At 39.3% G+C, this 21,469-nt stretch overlaps 1 protein-coding gene across 1 annotated transcript in view; it reads right to left on the reverse strand.

Annotated features, from left to right (window-relative positions):
- FAM150A (family with sequence similarity 150, member A) overlaps positions 1-19,113 on the reverse strand; it is an 80,402-nt gene extending 61,289 nt beyond the window's left edge. Inside the window, exon 1 of the mRNA XM_009889191.1 lies at positions 18,987-19,113. Within this exon, the coding sequence (XP_009887493.1) occupies positions 18,987-19,113 (127 nt within the window). The remainder of the gene's footprint in view (positions 1-18,986) is intronic.
- Between the last annotated feature and the right edge of the window lie 2,356 nt (positions 19,114-21,469).

Here is a 21,469-nt window from a genome sequence, read left to right on the forward strand (position 1 = left end):
TTTCCTCACTACAGCCCAAATCCTGAAATTAAAGCTGTGAGGGTTTAGTGTGAAGGTAGAAAATGTGATACAGAACCAAAGAACTTGAAATGGGACCTCCCTAACTCTGTTTTCAAGAAGCAAAAGACATAATCTGATAGCCCAGATGTCCTCAATGACCCACATTACCTCTGTATAATGCAAAAATAAAGGTGGCCTCCATACAAAGCAAAGAGGTTGTCTCTTAGCAGAAAGTACTGTACAACAAGACAACAGCTTATGTGGCTGGGAATACGGTGCAGATCATCATGGTGGAGGACGGAGAGCTACCACAGGAACTCCCATACGACGAATGAGGTGAGGTTCTGATGAGATGATTTTCCTTGTTTCTGCATATAACACAATAGATTGTAAACACCATATTTGCTAAAAAAGATGTCAGGGAATGTTCAGTAAATACTACAAAGATAGATGGGGGAATACAGAACTTATCCTCTCAAGTCCATCATCTTTAATCAAATCTATAACTATTTATAGATGAAAGAACCAGTTTATGTCTGTCATTACCATCTTTCAGGAAAATAAGAGCTCTTAGCTCAACTCTGACTGCTTTTTGGTGGAATTAGGAATTCTAACTTCCAGGAAGAAGTAAATCTTAATCTTAACAGGAAGAGGCATTTAAGTACAAGCAGGTATGTACAAGTCCCCGTACAATAACCTTGCTTATGTTATGGCTAGCAAAATATAGAGAAATACTGTGGAATATTAAGGAGCAGACAAATGGAAATCTTCTGTATTGGAAAAAAAAAACCCTAAAATGTACTGCTCAAATTTTCTTCTGAAAATCAACATTAAGTGAGCAAGTGAACATAGAATATTTGTGGTATATGTAAGTAGTAGAGCAACCATCTTTTTGTAGTTTTGTTATCCTGACTCTATAAATTAATTGATTGAATTAAAGTTGACTCTTAATATTAAATTGTTGCGAGTGCAACTTTTTAATTACATAACCCTCTTTAAAGCTAGGTGCATGTTTTTTATATTATTTCTTATGTAAGCTAGTCTAGCATGGATTTGCTCAGCATAACTGATAATTACCATGGTACAGGAAGCCCACATATGACAAAAGGAAAATGGCAAATAATTTGTTGTATCTTCCTCTTTAGGATGCCTCCAACATGAGATGCACAGCTGAATTGGGAAAAATCTGAACCCAAAACACAGAACTTGCAGCCAATGGCCTTTGTAATACCTCATTTCTCTATTTGACTTGTTTGGTAGCTGGTACCAATAACATTCCATCCAACATTATTCCCATTTCAACACTATTTAAAAGGAAAAGAGAATGGAAAAAAAAAAAAAAAAGAGAAAAGAAAAAGAAAAGGATAGAATGTGAAACAGAAGAGACAAAGAAAACAATCTGTATTTTCTCTGCCCTCCTGCCTTATCCTATAAAACTAATCAGACAGGAAGCTTTAAAAAATTAGTTGCCTTATATATAAAAATATATTGCCTTGTTTCTCTTCATGTATAAACTTGTTTAATTTGGTACTAGATTTGTTTTCTGCTTTGAGCCTAAAGTATCAGCCTAGGCTCCAGAAGAATAAATCATTTTTTTGGCATGTATTTCACTAGATTTTATTCCAGTGCAAAATTTTAACTCAGTTGTGACCCAGACTTCCACATCTGACTCAGTGCATGACATCCATAAATAATGTAATTTATGAAACAGAGCTTAATGCCACCAAGACAAGGCAGCAGGAACTTTTCCCGGATCAGAATGCTTTTTTTCATGTGAGCCTTCATAGGTGTTAAGAATTTCTCTGTGACCTTTTTAGAAACAAGTTCAGACTTCTCACTCCTAAACTCCAGCTACAAACTACACTGATGATTTCTTGCGTCTTCAGTCAGTGCCAGAAGAGTTGTCAGAACAACCTTATTGCTGTTTGAATTTCATTGTTTTTTCATTCACTTCTGAATAAATCCAGAGTCATTACTTTTTACCTTAAATCTACATTAGTTTTTAATTTCTGAAACATAAGAACCTACCCATTTTTCCATCTGTTACAGTAGCTCTGAAACATTTCAGTTCTTCATCTAATTGGCTTCAGAATAATTGTTGTTGTTTTATTGACTTCTAAATCACAGTGCCACATTCAAACATAACTCTGAAAGGAGTAGAAATCATTAAGAGGCTGAAAATACACTTTTTTATTTTGAATTCTTGGAAAAACAAGTAAACATTATTAAATATTTAATTCCATACTGAGATCTATAACAAGCATATTTCACTATGCACTTAATATACTAGAATCAAGCCATTCATAATAAATAATAGTAAATCAAGATTGTTTGTTGAGCCCAGGTGTCAGTTATTTGCAGGTGACACAGAGAAGTTGCAGTGGATGCTGACCCTATTAACTGTGGGTGGTTTAGCTCCTCTGGTAGCATTTTTTAAGATTCCTTCTCTTTGCTGTGTCCCACTCACTGACATAACTAGAATAAAGTTTGCAGAAGACTTTGGGTCCTTGTTTAAATGTATTAATCTCAAAAGCAAGGCTATGTTAAAGTAAAAAATCAAAGTCTATATGCCATAAAGCAACAAATGCATTTTAGTGTTACATCCATACTTTGCAACCATTGTAAAGGCTCTATTCTGGAATAGTTATCTGAGTGATAAAAAATTTGTTGAATCATGACAGATACATAATACCTTTCTCAGCTCTGATGCTGAATAGAAAAATTTCTTTTGTAAAACGCAAATATTTCATAATAACACATAAGTATTAAAATGCAACACAATCTCTGAGGCATATAAAGAGGGGCTACAAACTCAAAGTGCTCTCTATTAAAACACTGTGCACAGTTCTAACCTACAAAGTTTAGAAAGGGTAAATGTAATAAAGTGCAAACTACCAAGGCAAGATTCTCAGCTGAGAAAAATAATTCATCACCAGCTCTAATTAAATTTTGAAATTATTATACCTAGAGTTAACCAAGTTATTAAGAGCATGAGCCACTGCAAAGAGATAAAAGGTGGCGAAAACAGTAAAGCTACAGACACAGACCTTAGAGATATACAACTTGATGGCAAAAAAAAGACTGGTTTACATGGCTGACATACCAACATTCACTTGGGAAGCCAAATGCCCTAAATAGGATGTTGGGAGAAAAAGTAGTTCCCTAGTAGGCAGTATGTGTATTTCCTTTGAGGCACAACATCCCTGATCCACTTCCTTTTGAATTCGATTCGATCAAGAGGATGGTCAAGTCCGATGATCTTCATGTCAGGAATGAGATGCTGGGAAAATAAGCTTCACAACCCACCCATTCCCTCTGACTCACTTCTCTTGGCACTTTTCTTCGTGAAGGGACCTGTGGCAGGTCTTCTCAGCTGTTATCCGTCGTAATCAGTAGAGACATGTAAAAATCAAGAGGAAAGGCTTTACATCTATTTAACTACCTGTAGCACTGACTGTGAGGGGCAGAGCTAACACAAGCAGCTGGACGCTAATGAAACAGAGGTTCATTTCACCTAATAAGTGAGGGGATCTGCAGTAATGCCCAAGGAAAAAAAGGGATTTCGTAGAGTCATAGAATGGTTTAGGTTGGAAGGGGCCTTGAAGATCATCAAATTCCATCCCCCCCCTGCAATAGGCAGGGACACCTCCCTCTAGACCAGGTTGCTCAAAGCCCCATCCAGCCTGGCCTTGAACACCTCCAGGGATGGAGCTTCCAAAACTTTGCTGAGATGCCTGTTCCAGTGCCTTACCACCCTCAAATAAAAAAATTTCTTCCTAATATCTAATCTACATCTACCTTCTTCCAGTTTGAAACCATACCCCCATGTCCTATTACTACATGCCCTTGTAAAAAGTCCTTCCCCAGCTCTCCTGTAGACCCCCTTTAGGTACTGGAAGACCCTTCTCCAGGCTGAACAACCCCAAGTCTCTCAGCCTGTCCTCATAGGAGAGGTGCTCCATCCCTCTGATCATCTTCATGGCTCTCCTCTGGACCCGCTCCAACAGGTCCATGCTTTCTTATGCTGGGGGCTCCAGAGCTGGATACAGTACTGCAGGTGGGGTCTCACAAGAGTAGAGCAGAGGGGCAGAATCACCTCCCTTGACCTACTGGCCACATTTCTTCAATTTGTGCCCACTGAAACTTTAACTTCTGTCTGGTTTCAAGTGAACTTTTCTGTAAACCTCTTAGTTTTCAATCTCATCAAAAGCTTTTAATGCAGCTCTAGCTTAAAGGTGACATTAATCCTAATTTACACATTTTACTGGATGAAGTCCACTACAGTTAATGTAAATCCAAGTGGATATGGAACAAGGCAGTGAGGGACCAATGGATTATACAAGCGGAGAAGCATGGCTGTGAAACATTTATGCACAAATTTAATCTCTCAAAATTATAGCCACATCACTCCATTCTACTCAGTACTTACTGAAATAAAATCACCCATTTTCTCTGATTTTATTGTGGTTCCATTGCTGGTTTAAACATTTCTCAAAAGAATCCTATTACATCAACATTTTTAGTAATATGATTAAGTTTGGACAGAGTGACTGTCTAGATCAACCCCGATGATATTACAGCCAACAGGATGCTTGACATGATGTAACAGATGAACATATTTCCATGGGTTGGAAAACAGGCTTGCACTGATGTGGTGATTGAAATGGCAACAAAGATATCCACTTGAACAAAAAGAGATGGAAATTATTTAAACAGTTATGGAGTCTTCAGAATTCTTCTTTCATGTGTTTGTCTCAGGAGACAACACTTAGACTTGTCTTTGAAAAGAATATGGACATTTGTTTGGCTTCACTCTTATGGTGTCATTAATGGAATCAAAACCAGAACAGAAGTCACGGACAGTTATCCACCTGCTATCATGAAAAACCCATAGTCTGAATGAACCAAATACTTCTTTGCATTAAATCTATGTAACTCCACTGGGTTTGGTTACTCTGTACCATTGCTGAACTCAGCCCCATGAAGCTACTAATATAATTAGTTAAGTTGTTTATTCCTCACTAGGCATAAAACTCATGTATGTATGTATGTATACACAATTATTAATACCTGCCTTCATTTTCATCATTTTCTAGGCCAGAGTCACCTTGGCCAAATATAAGAAACACAACTGGTGTGTTGAATAAAATATACTGACCATGGACAAAAACAAGCAGAGAAGAAAACCCACTCATTCTGAGGAGTAGAAAGATGTCATCTGTCAGTCAGAGGGATTGGAAAGTATCCACACATGTTGTGCAAGACAGATAAAAAGAAAGAAAAAAATTCAGTCTCATAACTCATTAGGCATTTTTCACCCCCTGTGACTCAATGCACTTTCAGAAACTGCTGATTTGCTATTAACCTGGTATTACAATGAGAAAAATAGTTACTGCTATAATTATCCTTTAAAGAATGCGTAAAGAAAGTTCTACATAGCTACTTTAGCTCTATCACTAAAGTGGCCACCACTCTAATAGCTCAGAGATCCATGAATAAGTGAAGCAACAACAATTTGATGATGAAAAGCGATTACCATATAAAAAATTTCCTCTTGTGTTTCTACCGACACAATATTCTTTATGACACTCTTACCCCAAGGCTATACCTTCTGATACTGCAGATCCTCATAGAGTAAATATATTCTCAAGACAAATTCTCTTTAAGGGTATTTGTGTGATTTAGAGAAGACTTGCCATATGAGTTTGGGATATTAGCTATGTAATTATAATTAGACTTTCTTTCACTTGCTGATGACTGGATGATTTTTGAATAATTTTTTGTTATAAGCCTTTGACATGGTCACTGTTTCTGTGAGCTGCTACACCCCAGGATGAGTACTCAGCCCTTTACTGTTTTCATATTCTTCCTTGGTTGTGCAGTTGTGAATGATTTGCTGTTGCCCAGACTTATTCATGGTGACATGAAACTGAAAATGCTTCAACTAAAGTGTTTCTTTCTAGTGTTTCGGTTTCCCTTTTGTGTTATTCTGCCTTGTCACCTACGAGGCTGAGATGCAGAACATGGAATAAGGAGGTCAGGTCAGTGGGTTTTGGTAAGTAGAATCTAGGTATGACTGGAGTTGTGCTGAGTTTGTTAGTTTGAGGGTAAGAAAAAGTTGGCAAATGCAAATCTTTTAGCCATATGCTCTAGCATGGCTTGTGGTCCAGACAGAGCTGGAAGGTTACTAGAGATCTTTTCACTGTTGTGAGTTTACTGGGACTGAAATTAATCGACCCATCTGAGGAATGCTCAAACTTGAAGAAGTCTCAAAGTTTCTTTTTGAGGGTCTCCTGGGAATACAGTGCCTATTTGGCAGTAGGGATGACAGCATGTTTCATTCAGCTAAGAACTACTGAGCAAACAACTCGTGTGTTTTATCTAAGGTTGACAGGGAGCTCTGAGTATCTGACTGCTTTTGTGTGATCTTGAACTGCCACTCAGCTACTCTGTGACCCATTTTCTTTATCTGCAAAATGGGGTAGAATTTCTTGAGTAGCACCCTGAGATTGTCAGCTGAGAGACTGTGTATAAGTGCAGTTCTTGTAGGCTCAGGCTAAGCGGTAACTGCTGAAAGCCCACAGCAATAGCTGAGCTCTCAGAGCCTGGTGCCTGCAGGAATCACACTGCGTGTGAGGGAATTGTGTCAGTGTCTCCTCTGGAGGTAGCCTGCAGCTGGTAAATGCTTCCTCTTCCATTAGCAAAGATGAAAGCACAGTGAGATTACGCCTTGCAGGCACAACAGAGAGATAGCACTGCCTTCCCCATCATCATTACAGGTCATACTGCTATTCTCCTACTTGCCTTATATATGGGTTGATGGTCCAGTGTTGGCACCATGGGAAGCACACTCTCCACTGTCTGCTTTTAGAGGAGATCAGTATCACTCTTTCTGCATGCAGTTCTCAAGCTCCCTCTTCTTGTAGGAAAGTAGAGCTGGAAGCGATTATCACAGAACATCGAGTCTCTCACCCTTCTCACACCACTGGCATTTTTGACAGGTGCTTGTCCAGTCTATGCTGAAGAGCCTACGGTGGAAGGAGACTCTCCCGTCTCTATAAGCAAACTACTTCAATGCTATAAGAAAGTTTTATTCCCATACAATTTATTGTTGCTTATTGTAATTTAAACTCATTACTCCTAGTCCCACTTAAAACAGGGTGAGTGTGCTTATTCTTCCATGTCTACCTTTAACATAATTGAAGACAAGTATCAAATCTTCATCAAACCTTCACTTCCCATAAGTAACACCCATCTTTAGGAAAGACTAGTGACCGTGCTGGTTATTTTTTTTTCTGATGGCCAATAGCATAGCAGAAGCCCAGGAGCAGCTTTCTGCCTTTTTTACACTTTTCTCCTTCAAGAGAATTGTCCTGACCATTGCTCCACGCTTGGCTCTGGGAATAGCTGGTACAACAACACAGCCTGCACCATGTCCTGAAATATATTGTTATTTTAGATTTTAAAGGCAAAAGTTATTGTCTGGAAATATTAAATCATATCACTAAGAATTACCTAACCCTTGAACCAGGTTTTAAACTGTGATTCACTGAAGACATCGATCAATGATACAAATAAGCATTTTTCCAGGAAGGCAGAAACTCCTTAATAGAAGACAAAGGCAAATAAAAAAAGATCTGTCTCTTAAATCATAGTCCACCTTACAGAAAAGCCAAGAATCTATAACATAGCTGCATTACTGAAATTGCCTATTAGAGTCCTTGGAGAATTTCCCTTAAGATTTTTGAAACATTCAGACTGAGAAAGGAACAGGAAGAAAACTGCTCTTGATTTTCATCTTGTGTTATTTAATTTGAAGCAAAGATAAATCAGGGCAGCAAATTCAGCTGGAGGCATTATTTTTTGGAGGATGTATTTACTTGAAATATTCTGACACCAGCAGGTAGAAAAGAAGTGAATTTTACCGTAAAAGTATCAGCATTTTCGCATGCCTGGGGCTCTTAGTGTTGCTTTGCCTTAGTTTAACAAATCTGACTCAAGCATAGTGAAAAGGTTCCTCTGAAAAACAGGTGTCTCAAAATCCACTTCCTTCTCCTTCCCTCTTCTGTCCAAGCCATATTAGATGTCAATCCCAGGCACAACTCTTTCAGTACATGTCCATCTACAAACAATACACTTGGGTAGCAAATAGATAGGAAGAAAAAGAGTAATCTCTCGGTGACTAAACCCCCATTCTGCTGTATGCTGAAAAAAAAAACAGACTAAAAGTGCAGTGTTCTCTCTAGAAAGCTCCAAATGAGATGTCTGTCACTGTAAGAGGAAAGGGATTGAGGTTTTCCCATAGAAATGGTATCTCTCTATTCTTGCAAGCCAAAGTGAAATGAAAGATTGCTGTCACTGTATAGGTGATATACTACCCACAGAAGATGGATTTTCTCTCTTTTACTTACTAAATACTCAGAACTCCACAGAGAAAGGTGATATGATCACAATAATAAATTTTACGGCTCTTTTGCTCTGATTTTCTGTCTGGAAATTGTAAATCACTTTTAAAATAGAAGCTTATCACAGAAGAAAAGGCAGTTCCCATTGGTACCTCTCTGTGAGCTGACTGATTATGAAATAGACTCATGGAACAAATTTGTGTAATCTGTCTAGAAAAGGCATTTTGTTCCATGGTATAAATTTCTACTGGATAACCTGTAAGAAAGACTAAAGCCCCTCAATTCCTCAGTGAACTTCTTAAGCCTACTCAAGAAAAACCACCAGGCAGGCAGGAGAGAGGTGTGACTTTCTTCCTCCATCATCTTACACTTCTTATGAAACAGCCCAAACTCTTGAAAAAGAACATATTGATCCAGTAGGCTTCTGCGACTTTTTCCTGAGATGAAGTGCCGGGGGGAGCCACCATATTCCTAAGCCCTCCTGGGAACCAGAACCTAGCTTTTGTGTGCCTTGTTCTTCATGGGCTGTGAAACAGTTAGCACAGCAGCATGCTCAGCATACACCACCATGATTTTGTGTCTTTACAAAACGCAGTTTATAACCTCTTTTCCCTCCAAAGCAGCTGCTTCTCTTCCATGTATTGCCTTGCAATTAGAGAGTGTGCCTGGGAAGGGGGTGCAGGGGCTATTTCTCCAGGGGTCCCCTAAGACCCACATCCCCGACCTGCAGCTGAGTGCTCAACCCAGTCCTGGGCCACAATGCAAAACCTCTGTGTATTACAGTACTCATGCTGTAAGTAGCTAAGCCATTGATGTCCCCTGGCCCTTCGATACTATCTGTACAGGTACCTGTTACAACCAGCATCTTCATCTTCAGCACGTTGCTTTTTTGCCCTGTCAACCTGAAACACCAGTCCAGAAACAAAAGGGGAAAAATATATATAATAAAAAAATGAATAAAGATTAATAATATGCCAATTACATTATGAATTTTTGAACAAGATAAATAGGTGTATTTTGAAATATTCTGCCTCAGTGGGTTTATACTGAATTATTAAGCAGCTATTGCATTATGGATTTATTATTAGTAGTACTTTCTGAAAAACATTCTGAACTTCTTAATCAGCTAAGAACTGGAAATATGTTTTCTTACAAGCTTGTTTATATCATAAAGTACTAACTGGGAAAGTTGTAAAGAAACTACTACAATCATAAAAAAGAGTGGTCAAAAGAAGACAAATTTTCTCTTCTAGTCCAACCTGCTCAAAACCTGATACCAATACCTAGGGCCAAAGTTTTCGTGGATGGTTTTATAAAGGTGGACAACAGAAGTTATGTTTAGGTACCTGATATGAAGCAAAATGTTCAACAAATCTGAAGACAGAAAAAACTGAAGTCAGTATTTAGGTACCCAATTCTGCAAATTTTGGGCTTCAACTATTGCGTCTTACAGTCAGAATAAAACCAATAATACACCCACCAAATTTCTCCTCAATATGAGGAAAGAATCTTCAACCACTGAAATATTCTGAAATATTCCCTTGTCTTCAGTATTTGGCAAATAATACCCAATACATAATAAATAAGGATACCCCTTGTATTTTTTCTTTAAATCATAAAGGCACAAACTATAATAGTGAGAAACAGGTATGGCAGGCATTATATGGATACCCATAATATGCCCCTCCTTAAAAAGCTCGAGTGCTTCATTTACACAGTGAAACATAATTTACCCCCCCCCCCCCAATCAAATAATTTTAATTCACATAAATGAAAACTTTACCAGTGCAAGAATAAAGGTGCAAACAAACTCAAAGCTGGAATGCAGGCTCTATCTCCATAATATATACTAGTTTTGAAGGCTAACCCTGATATTTCAGTCCAATGACATGCTTATGAAAACTTTTTCAAAGGAACACTTCTTTTCAAGCAACAATGTTCCCTTTCTGTGCAACAGATTCTATTTTCTGTGACTAAGAAGTTAATTCAATTACAACGACTCATTCAGCAGTACTAAATATTACAACTCAGATTGCAGTATGAGCTGTTAAGAAACACTTCAACGTGACAGCCAGAAGTTTTAAGCCCATCATCAAAAATTCAATTGCATAACATAGGGACAGGAGCTGGTTGCAGGTGTAACGCTCTCTCGCTTGATGACTCATTTCATTGACTCATTTTAATTATTTTAATGACTCATTGTGATGATTCCAGCAACATAAATTCAGTTTGTTTTGTCAGCAACATACAGATATCAGCTAAACGCTCCAGAGAGAATCAAATAACATAAGCAACTAAAATTAAATAAAAAAACTTTTTTTTTTTCCAGAGTATTGGCATTGATGTCAAACACATAAAACCAGTTTTGTTTAGAATAACCTTCATTTGCTTGTGGAATTCCTGCCAGAAGAAAGCGGCTGTTCACTTGCAGAACGGTGGTTTGCAGACCACACTCTTGCATTTCTGTTGACCTTGACCGATGAAGGCGAAGCTCTGAAATGTCTAGTCCACCACTGTTTAGCTGCTGTGCCTGCCAGCATGTAATTTCAAAGCATGTGTTCATGCCAGTAGACTTCCGCTCAGCTGAATACGCTAATTGCCCTCACGCTATGGGAGAGGGGTGATGGGGTAAAGTGGAAGAAATTGCCACTCATCTCTTCCCTTCTGCAAGCTGTCCATGGAAGCTGCCAGACATACACCTGTTTTCTGTGAACTGCCTGAGTTTGCAGCACCCAGTTTCACTAAGGGGTCTGTAAAACCCCAAAACAGTCTGTATCACAATTTCCTGCTGGAGCTAAAAACTGCCAAGATGGGAAATATTTCAGTCGTGTACCAGTTTACTGTGGGTTACTGAGTGGCTGGGCAGGAGGACACCAACCCCATTCCCTGGGTCACTGGTACTCACAGAGGTCCCCAGTAATCGGAGTGGCAGAGGAGAGATGATTTCCTTACCTAAGACACAGAAAATTACTTACTAAATCACACATGGACTAGCAGGCAACTTGGGTATCTACACATACATTCGGCCATAACTACCAATAAGCTAAAAACTTACAAACAAAATCATGAACCAAATTAAAGCTGTGAATTGTTTAGCCCAGCAGCAAACAAGAACTGTGGGGAAAATGCCCTCACTTAAGTCATAGATCAGTCCTCTTAAGTTTTCAGTACCCAAAATCTCAATGAAGCTCACATTTAAATTCACTTTCAGAACGGCAGGCTAGTTAGTGTAAACTATTTTGACAAGAACCATGCCAGAGATGAACTGTCATCCATGTCACTGAAATCACAAAAAAGTGATACTGTGCTAACAACAAGCCTATTAATTTTTTTTATTATTCTACAGTCTTAATATGCAAAACCTTGATCATATCAAAAAGACTTTTTTTTTTTCCAATACTGATAAATAAAACTGTAATCTGTAAAGTATATGAGGTTTTAGTGGCATTTAACAGTCCCAGAGTTCTTGTGTTGTTAATGTGAAGTACTTCAATTTTTCAAATTTTTACTTCAAAAGGATAGCTCAAATTTTGTTATCAGGGTTTAACACACTTTTTTCTTTCCATTTCTTATTAATTTATTTTGCATCTCAGATGAGAAATTTTTTAACAGCAAAGCAGACTTCCTTATTAAATATCTGACTATTCAGGCACTGACTTTTTGGTCTGATCTATTTTCCTTCACATTGAACATTTTCACATAGCAGTTTTACTGCAGATCCATAGATAAACATGTCTAAAGAGCATCCGCTTAGATTTGCTCTCACTCTTTCTGTGTCAGCAGAAAGAAAAACTCTTCAGAGAACAGACCATCACACTGCAAACTACCATGCAAAATGGTGTGTTGCAAAGAAAGTCATGGCAAAATAGATCAAAATGTGTGACACATTTTCACTGCTGAAACCACATCACTTTGATGTGAAAGTAATCCCTCGTCTGATGAGGAGAAGTTACAGAAAATAAAAGTGAACGAAACACACATGGCTCTGAAAGTTAGTGGAAAAGGCAGTTTTTTCTGGATCTGACTCTACTAAAACCATTGCAGCCCAGGTTGCCTTAATATAAGCCATGATAATTTCACCTAAAGAGCAATTTGATTACATGATCCATTAATTTTAGTTCAAACGCTCCACCGCCCGGTACCTGACCCCAACTGCCCCACGTAGCAGGAGGCATTGTCTCAGAAACGGATATCAAAGCCGGAGTATACTCTGCTGCAGAGGGATAGGTCAGAGGAGAGGGAATATTTATTATCATTTTAACTTTGGAAAAATTCAGCATTAACACACAGATCTAGGCTTTTTGTAATGCTAACATTGTCATCAAAACACCTGTGGCTAAAGCAGCCACAGCAGGACGAGCTGCCAGTACTTGCAAAGACTGCAATATTATTGACAGTAGAAACAAAAAAAATCCTTCCTACCCAGGAAATAGAAAAAGAACATCAGGAGGACAGAACATCTCAACCTTTGCCCAGTAATAAAAAACTGGTTTCCAAGGGATAAATATCAGTTTATTGATATGCTATTGATTGATTGATCGATCTTCTATAAAGATTTTATTTATTTTTTCATTTACCACTGGGATGTGTGAGGACTTTCTAGACCTATATACACATACCCTATTGATTTGTTACTTGGATCATTAAACTATCATATCATTGCTGTTTCAATTTCTACTTATATGGGCATCAGAGTGACACAGAAGCCAAAGGCTCTGTCAAAAAAATGGTTTTCTGAAATTCTTTTCCCCTGCTTCCTCTGTTGTAAATTGAAAAAAGCACTGTCATCACATGAGGATTAGTTAACTGCTGCGAGTACATGGGGAGCACTGTCCAGACAGACTGCTTTTTCCTTTTTTTCCATGGTTGCAGTCACAAAACAACTGGAAAGTTGTGTATAACTCAGGATGAGCCCACATCTTCCAGGAACAAAATGCAGTGTAAAGGGTTTCATGACTGACCTCAAACCTCATTATCACCCATTACTCTGGGCAGGCAATTTCTTGATGAGCTGATGGCTCTGACTTTTTGATTAATTTTCCTTTGATAAAATGCAACTATGCATTTTCCTCTGCTTGTCTGTCCATAGAGAGGGAACAGATGACCAGAGGTATTCAAACACATATTTGTTGATATCACACATCACAGAATCTTCACAGACCCATCATATATAAACATTCAGATTATTTCTCACATTTAAGTCAAACGGTCTTTTGGTTTATATTCTTTATCTTCTTCTGTTGCCTCATCAGGTCGATAATATTAAATGCTTCCTTTCACCAAATAAACAAAGTGGCCCAGACCTGTTATAAACACCATCCCAGTGGCTCCTCCTAGCTCCACTGAGAGGGACAATACAACGATGTCCTCCAAGGAGGACCCCAAAAGCAGGTACACACTTAATCATAGCTAGAAGTCCAGCCAGTTTCTTTAGGACTGTTCAACTGGACACATTTTTCTCATCTTCAGTGCAGGGCTCCACATCAGTGAAAGTGTTTCTTAAGGGCAGCAGAGAAGATAACACCCTACTCTTATAAAGCAGTTTTTGCAACAATAAAAGCAAAAGAAACCATCACCATTTGGCCTTTCTGATTTGGTACCATGCTGGGTCTTATGGATAGAGAAATTCTAATAGCTTGGTTTGCGTTTTGTTCTTCTAATAGATATGTGTAGTCGGGAAGATAATTTTTCTGAAGGATTTATCATTCTCAGAACCTCTTCCTTTGTGTATGTTTACCAGAGTATGAGACCAGACCAATGTTGGTATGGGGTAAAAACCCAATAAAAGATAGATAAACTTTAAAAATAAAGGTTTAACTTACTATGCATGAACAGACTGCGTTGCGGCTTCCAGAATTCATAGGTTCCTTTTTGTTATTTTTCCAGTGGGACTATAGTATGGTTTTATGTTGAAAACAGGGCAGGGTGTGGACTCTTTTTGGAAGAGACTTGGTTGGTTTGCAAATACTGGAGAAGTTCAGACATTTGGCTACACCCTGACTTATCTACAATAGCTAAAAAAAGGTCATCAGCCTGTAAACTATTTCTTCTGGATCGTATAGCAGTCAGGTCAGGTAATAATTACCATTTTGGAAATTAAGGCAGAATGTAGCATCCAAGTGTCTCTGATCTATGTATTATATACCCCAACTGGGAAATTTTGCAGTCTCTCATTTCCAAACTGACCTCATCATCCAACGTACTCTTTAAAAAGGTGACCAAAAGTTAAATTAAAAATGGTGTGAATAAATTGTCATTTCTTGTTAAAAAGGCCAAACCAGAAGTTCCACCAAAAATTCTTTGCTTGACAAAGAATATTTGATTAGTAGATTTAAAACAAGACTCCATTTACATACAGTAGATAGGTTTCTGCAGCACCAAGCTGAATAATATCCGGTACAGCAGTTAAAACCCACTCTGTTTTCTGTTCGTTTTTAATATGTGGAAAGGGACATTTTTTCATATAGCTAAAAATGCAGGGTTTTGTATATTTCTGTTCTCTTACTACTTTATTTATTCTAACAATTAGGATAAATATTATCTTCAAAGAAACAGCTTTAAGAACACACATGATAAATAATTGAATGCCTCCCATATGAAAACAAACCCGTATTGTTTACATGTCAATTTAGTCAGTTCAGCCATTGATCTAAAGTGCATAATTGCTTCAGTTAACAACCAGAGAGCTCAGAAGCTTATACCAACCAAGATTATGGCAGGAAATTACCAAGTTTGTTATGATTTATAAGAGAGATACAAGAATTGAAATACTGAAGGATTGCCTGGGAAGGGATGTCTTTTCAATCAAGAGCAAGTACACAGAGCTCAGCTGGAATCAGTCCTACTAAACTTCCTTTAATCATTCACATTTTACTTTTTTTTTTGTTTTCCTGTAAATCATAAGTTCCTGTTTGAATTTTTTTTTTTCACCTTTACATAAAAACAGCCAATATTTTTGAAGATTTCTCCCCCTCCCAATTTAATTGTAACAATTCTGGTTCCCAGTGCCAATAAATATTTGAATTCCCCTAGAAGAACAGTTTAAGGTGGTTAGGAGGGGGGTGTTTTCAACAGCACCAAAAAAATCTTGCGAAAAAAGCAAAGTGATTTTCATTCAATTAAGAATATGTAGCTGAATTTTAACCTGATCTGATACAACTACAGCTGAAAAACATTTAAATCAGAACTGAGAGGTTTAATTCTATCCTTTGTATAAATATAAAAAAGTCTTAAGTCACTATTTAAAAGTGAGCAACAAACCCACAAGCTTCTAAACCACCATTGTGTTACCAGAAGGTAACAATTAGAAGTTGTCTGCCTGCTGTTTTGTCAGTCCATTTGTAAATCATAAGGCTTAAGCATCGGACCTGTGCTGCATTCATGGAAGAGGTTGAACAGTCCCACAGAAAATTCTGTATCACAGCAAGTAAACAGGCAACCAGCTAAGGAAGGATATTAAACACTTAATGAAACAGGAGTATAGGTTGTATTTAAGATCTCAATTACACAGTTACTTTCATTTGTGTTATTTTTTCTAAAAAGTTGGGCTCTCTCAGAGGGTATGGTTTGCTCTGTGTTAAAGGGTGGAGACAACTTAAAAGAGTTGTTCTGCGCTTGGGTTTGGTTGGTTTTTTTTTTAGTTACCATCAAGTTTAGGTTTATAATACTGGGAACACAGTATAAAAAGTTAAGCATTCTTACAGGTACCACTAAGTCCTTTAGATTTTAACAGTCTCTAGCACATACTGATTTCTCAATTTATTTTATTTGCATAAACTGGTTCACAATCTAGATAGATGTACACCCACAGGGTAAAAATAGAAAAGCCTATACAAATATCTTTCCCTCATGATACCCTTGTGGTCCAAAAGTAATTTTAGTAGAATCTGCGGAGAAACCAGGAGGTCGCTAACACAGACCCACATCTTAACAGGGTTTCCAGTGTTTCAGTAGTTGCTTGAGTGAATCATAGAATGGTTTGGGTTGAAGGGACCTCAGAGATCATCATTCCAACCCTCCTGCCATGGCCAGGGACTCCTACCACTATACCAGGTTACTCAAAGCCCCATCCAACCTGGCCTTGAACACCTCCAGGGGTGGGGCCTCAACAACTTCCCTGGGCAATTTGTTCCAGTGCCTCACCACCCCTCTATGAAATTTTTTTTCCTCATATCTAATCTAAATCTACCCTATTCCAGTTTGAAGCCATTCCCCCTCATCCTATCACTACATTCCTTGATAAAGAGTCCCTCCCCATCTTTCCTGAAGGCCCCTTAAAGTAGTGGAAGGCTGCTATAAGGTCTCCCTGTAGCCTACTCTTCTCCAGGCTGAACAGCCCCAGCTCTCTCAGCCTGTCTTCACAGGAGAAGTGCTTCAGCCCTCTGATCATCTTCATGGCCTCCTCTGGGCTCATTCCAACAGGTCCATGTCCTTCTTATGTTGGGGGCTCCAGAGCTGGATGCAGTACTCCGGGTGGGGTCTCACCAGAGCAGAGCAGAGGGGGAGAATCACCTCCCTCAGCCTGCTGGCCACACTTTTTTGATGCAGCCCAGGATGCGGCTGGATTTCTGGGCTGTGAGCACACATTGCTGGCTTATGTTGAGCTTCTCATCAACCAACACCTCGAAGTCCTTCTCAGGGCTGCTCTCAATCCATTCTCCATCCAGCCTATATTTGTGCTTGGCATTTCCCCGATTTGGGTGCACGACCCTGCACTTGGCCTTGTTGAACTTGAAGCTCAGGCTGACAGGATGGTGGGACTCAAAATGGGAATGAGCTGTGGATGAGGACAAATGGGTAACTTCAGAGTGAACTTTAATTACAGGTGAAGACAACAGAGTTGGATGTTGAATGTCAGAAGCCCCAGGTTATATCCTGTAACTTGAATAACTAAGACAAAAGAACACTTGACTGTGCAAAAATATAGACAACTATTTAAAGAGAATAGGAACATTTAAAAATCAATATTAGTGGTATTACCCAGGGACCCCTCTCCACAGCAATTACAGACCAGTTTTCCCCTCCTGTTCCAGCCTGTTTGTTCGCTGTCCTGTGCAGGTCCAACTGAAACACAAGACATGAAGATTTGAATCAATGCAAAGATAAATTCCACTCAAATGAAACACATTCATCACACTGAGTGAAGTAACCTGTGTCACATGCAAATGTCAACAGAAATTTCACTGTAGTCCAAGTCCTATATTAGTAGCAAGTCCCATTTGCAAGCACCACTGGTCAGACTATACCCACCACAGAGGTAAGCTTGCACGAAAGGGGAAAAAGGATGCATAAAACTTCTTGGGATATGTCTTGGTGTTTCTCTTCAAAAAGCTCTCCTGAATCCACTTTACTGTAAGGACTGAAGTTTCCCCATCCAACTCCGTTGATTGAGATGAACAAGACTGCAAAGCTTAAGAAAAACCTCTGCTTAATATATGTTCATTCTTTCAATATAACATTAGTCTTCTCCAATGTGAGCCCAAAAGCCTTTACGCCTTTATTAAAAAAAAAAAAAAAATAAATTCAACATCTGTTCTCTTTCTTTGAAGATTTAGGGGAAATGGTCATGTGCAATGGGACAAAAACTCTTTGCCTCTTTTATAAAAAAAAAAAAAAAATAAATTCAACATCTGTTCTCTTTCTTTGAAGATTTAGGGGAAATGGTCATGTGCAATGGGAACTTCAAGGCTTTCTCAGCTGATGATCTGAGAACCCTTGGCTTACACTGGTTTCACTGGATAGACCTAAACTGAGCCCATCTCATTACTGCCTGGAGCCTTGCAGAATCAAACCCGCATTTGTCTGAAAGTCCTGAATACACCACTGATATGCCATTGCTCTAGCTGCCCCAGGCTTGACTCTGAAGTAAAAGCAAAACATTTGATGAGCATATGGATGCAGTAATTTTCACACTGAGTCTCAGCTGAAAAATGCCATAAAAGCAATAGATCAGAGAAAAAAAAAAAAAAAAAAACCCCACCACACTTTATTGTAATTTACTGTTTAAACAATTTCCTTTTTTTTCCCCTCTTTTTTTTTTTTTTTTAAGAGATATTAAAGAGGGAAAAAAAAAAGCTTCCTCTTTAAAATGCTTGGAACTGACTTGTTTCCTGATAAAGCGTGGCACCTGATTGGGTACCTGAGAAAAATCACATACGTTAGGTACTTAGTTTTCACCTCTATTACTCGCAGATGTTTTCACACTTTGAAAACAGTGTTCAAACTGGTATTGTCAGATGAGCAGTTGCTTTTGTGCTTTTGTGCCTGTAGTGTCACTGCAATAGAAGCTAGAAGATATTTAATGTACTGTTGCGAATGCAGGTTTGGAGGATGGCGTTTGGTTGGTTGTTTTAACTTACTTTATACAGGACCTCAGACACTTATCTGGTGGAACACTTGTGAAAAAATTGGAGTAATTAATAATAATTCTTGAACTGTTGTGTGCCAAATAATTAAACTCCTGAACACCTCCATCTCCTCAAGCTAAGAAAGTGGGAATGGCCATATGGTCCAGACAAAGGTCCTCAGGTAAAGTTTTTACCTCTTTACTTTTTGGTCATTCCTCTTAGCCCTTCATTTAACTTCTCAGTTCTCCATTTCCCAGGTCTTCTTTCCTCTTCTGTAATCCAAAGCGGTGCTTGGTACCATGAATTCTGCCCCTGAACTTCTCTCCCTTGGCCCTAGGATCTCTCTCAGACATGACCACCATGGCGACTACCTGAACGTCAGTAGAAAGTTTCAGAGCTAACTCACTGAGGCAAAATGACAGCAAAATCATTAATTAACACATGGTTGCAGTCAGGCTACAGGTTAGACCAGGAATATGTTATCATTGTTGATTTTAACACCGCCCTGAAAAACATGGGTTTTGATACACTCAAAAGCAAAATTAATCTTTTAACAAACAAGCAGTGTGGCAAGCCTGTGGCTGTGCAGCGACACGCAAATGGAGCTGGACGCATTGGAGTGAAGGTTTAGCACTCAACAGTAACTTATCAGCCACCAGGTAGCTTGTGATTCATTGATGATCAGTGGGAGGTGAGGAAGGAGAGCAGAAACCACAGCAACTGCCAACAGGCACAACAGACCTCTCTAATCCCAAACCCCAGGATATATTAAACTGTGCCCTGACATAAAAACAGTTAGACTAGGCACAACTGAAATGAACACCTGCCTATTTATGCTTCTGTCTTGCATGGATATTCAGGCTATCAGGGTTTCAAAGCAAAAAAGTCTTGATATACCGATGGCATCAGCTGAAACAACAGTAAAAGCATTGCCAAATGCTTTTTAGTGGTACAGTCTAGTCAGAGGTCAGTAACGAGTGGTGTCCCTCAGGGGCCAGTACTGGGTCCAGTCCTGTTCAATATATTCATCAATGATCTGGATGAAAGGGATAGAGTGTACCATCAGCAAGTTTGCTGATGACACAAAACTGGGAGGAGTGGCTGACACGCCAGAAGGCTGTGCTGCTTTACAGCGTGACCTCGCCAGGCTGGAGAGTTGGGCAGAGAGAAACCTTATGAAGTTCAACAAAGGCAAGTGTAGGGTACTGTATCTGGGGAGGAATAACCCCATGCACCAGTACAGGTTGGGGGCTGACCTCCTGGAGGGCAGCTCTGTGGAAAGGGACCTGGGGGTCCTGGTGGACAACAGGATGACCATGAGCCAGCAATGTGCCCTGGCGGCCAAGAAGGCGAATGGCATCCTGGGGTGCATCAAGAAGAGTGTGGCCAGTAGGTCAAGGGAGGTCATCCTCCCCCTCTACTCTGCCCTGGTGAGGCCAAATCTGGAGTACTGCATCCAGTTCTGGGCTTCCCAGTTCAAGAAAGACAGGGATCTGCTGGAGAGGGTCTGGCAAAGGGCTAGAGAGATGATTAGGGGATTAGAACATCTCTCATATGAGGAAAGGTTGAGGGACTTGGGTCTCTTTAGTCTAGAGAAAAGAAGATTGAGGGGGGAATCTTATAAATGCTTACAAATACTTAAAGGAAGGGTGCCACGGGGATGGGAACAGTCTTTTTTCAGTGGTGCCCAGTGATAGGACGAGAGGTAATGGGCACAAACTTGAACGTAGGAAGTTCCATCTTAACATGAGGAGGAACTTCTTTACTTTGAGGGTAGTGGAGCACTGGAACAGGCTGCCCAGAGAGGTGGTGGAGTCTCCCACTCTGGAGACATTCAAAACCTGCCTGGGTGCCATCCTGTGCAATCTGCTGTAGGTGACCCTTCTCTGGCTGGGGGGTTGGACTAGATGATCTCCAGAGGTCCCTTCCAACCCTGACCATTCTGTGATTCTGTGAAACTGACAGCGCAGATACACTGTAGGATATCCAGAATGAGGGATATTACCCCGTACTTACAGGTCATGCAACTCTAGCCAGCAATTCATAATCCCACAGCAGCTGCAGTCCAAGACCTTTACAGCTTACAAGGCCCAGTAAGACAAGATTGCTCCACTTAGTCTCCCAAGCAGTCACAATCCCTTCATGGTTTTAGTTAACTGCTGTTTGCGTTTTAAAGCGGACAAAAGCTCTTATTCAACTTAGTCAACATAGGTAGACTTGACACAGACCAACATGCAGATGCTCTCCAAAACACCACTGTTCTTCATAATGAAGATGCAGTTTACTATTTCCTAAATTGGATGCCTCCAAATCAATAGAACATGATTGCATCCTCTCAATACCATTAAAACTATGGAGGTAAAGTTCATGCAGTAGGTTTATAATAGTTTTTTCTGTAATGGTGATCTTTAGTCATCTAACACTGTGTTGACAGTCTAAAACATTACACTACTTATAGTGTTTATTGGCTTTTGGAAAACTAGGAGCGTAAATTTTTATTACAAAATTAGAAACAGTTATAGGAGGAAGAAAGTCAAGTATATGAGAATTTATTTCAGCATCTCACTTTATACTAGTTTCTTCTCAGACATTTCAGTATTTCATCCTGAATGAGGGGCCTACAAATTTTCCTTCTTGCTCGGTCCCTCCCATCACCTAAGACGTTCATTCTCTGAGCCCTTCTCACTGCTTTTGTTAATGTCAAAATTTCCTCACACT

The sequence above is a fragment of the Charadrius vociferus genome, unplaced genomic scaffold (assembly GCF_000708025.1).
Source record: "Charadrius vociferus isolate BGI_N301 unplaced genomic scaffold, ASM70802v2 scaffold347, whole genome shotgun sequence".
Lineage (NCBI taxonomy): Eukaryota > Metazoa > Chordata > Aves > Charadriiformes > Charadriidae > Charadrius > Charadrius vociferus.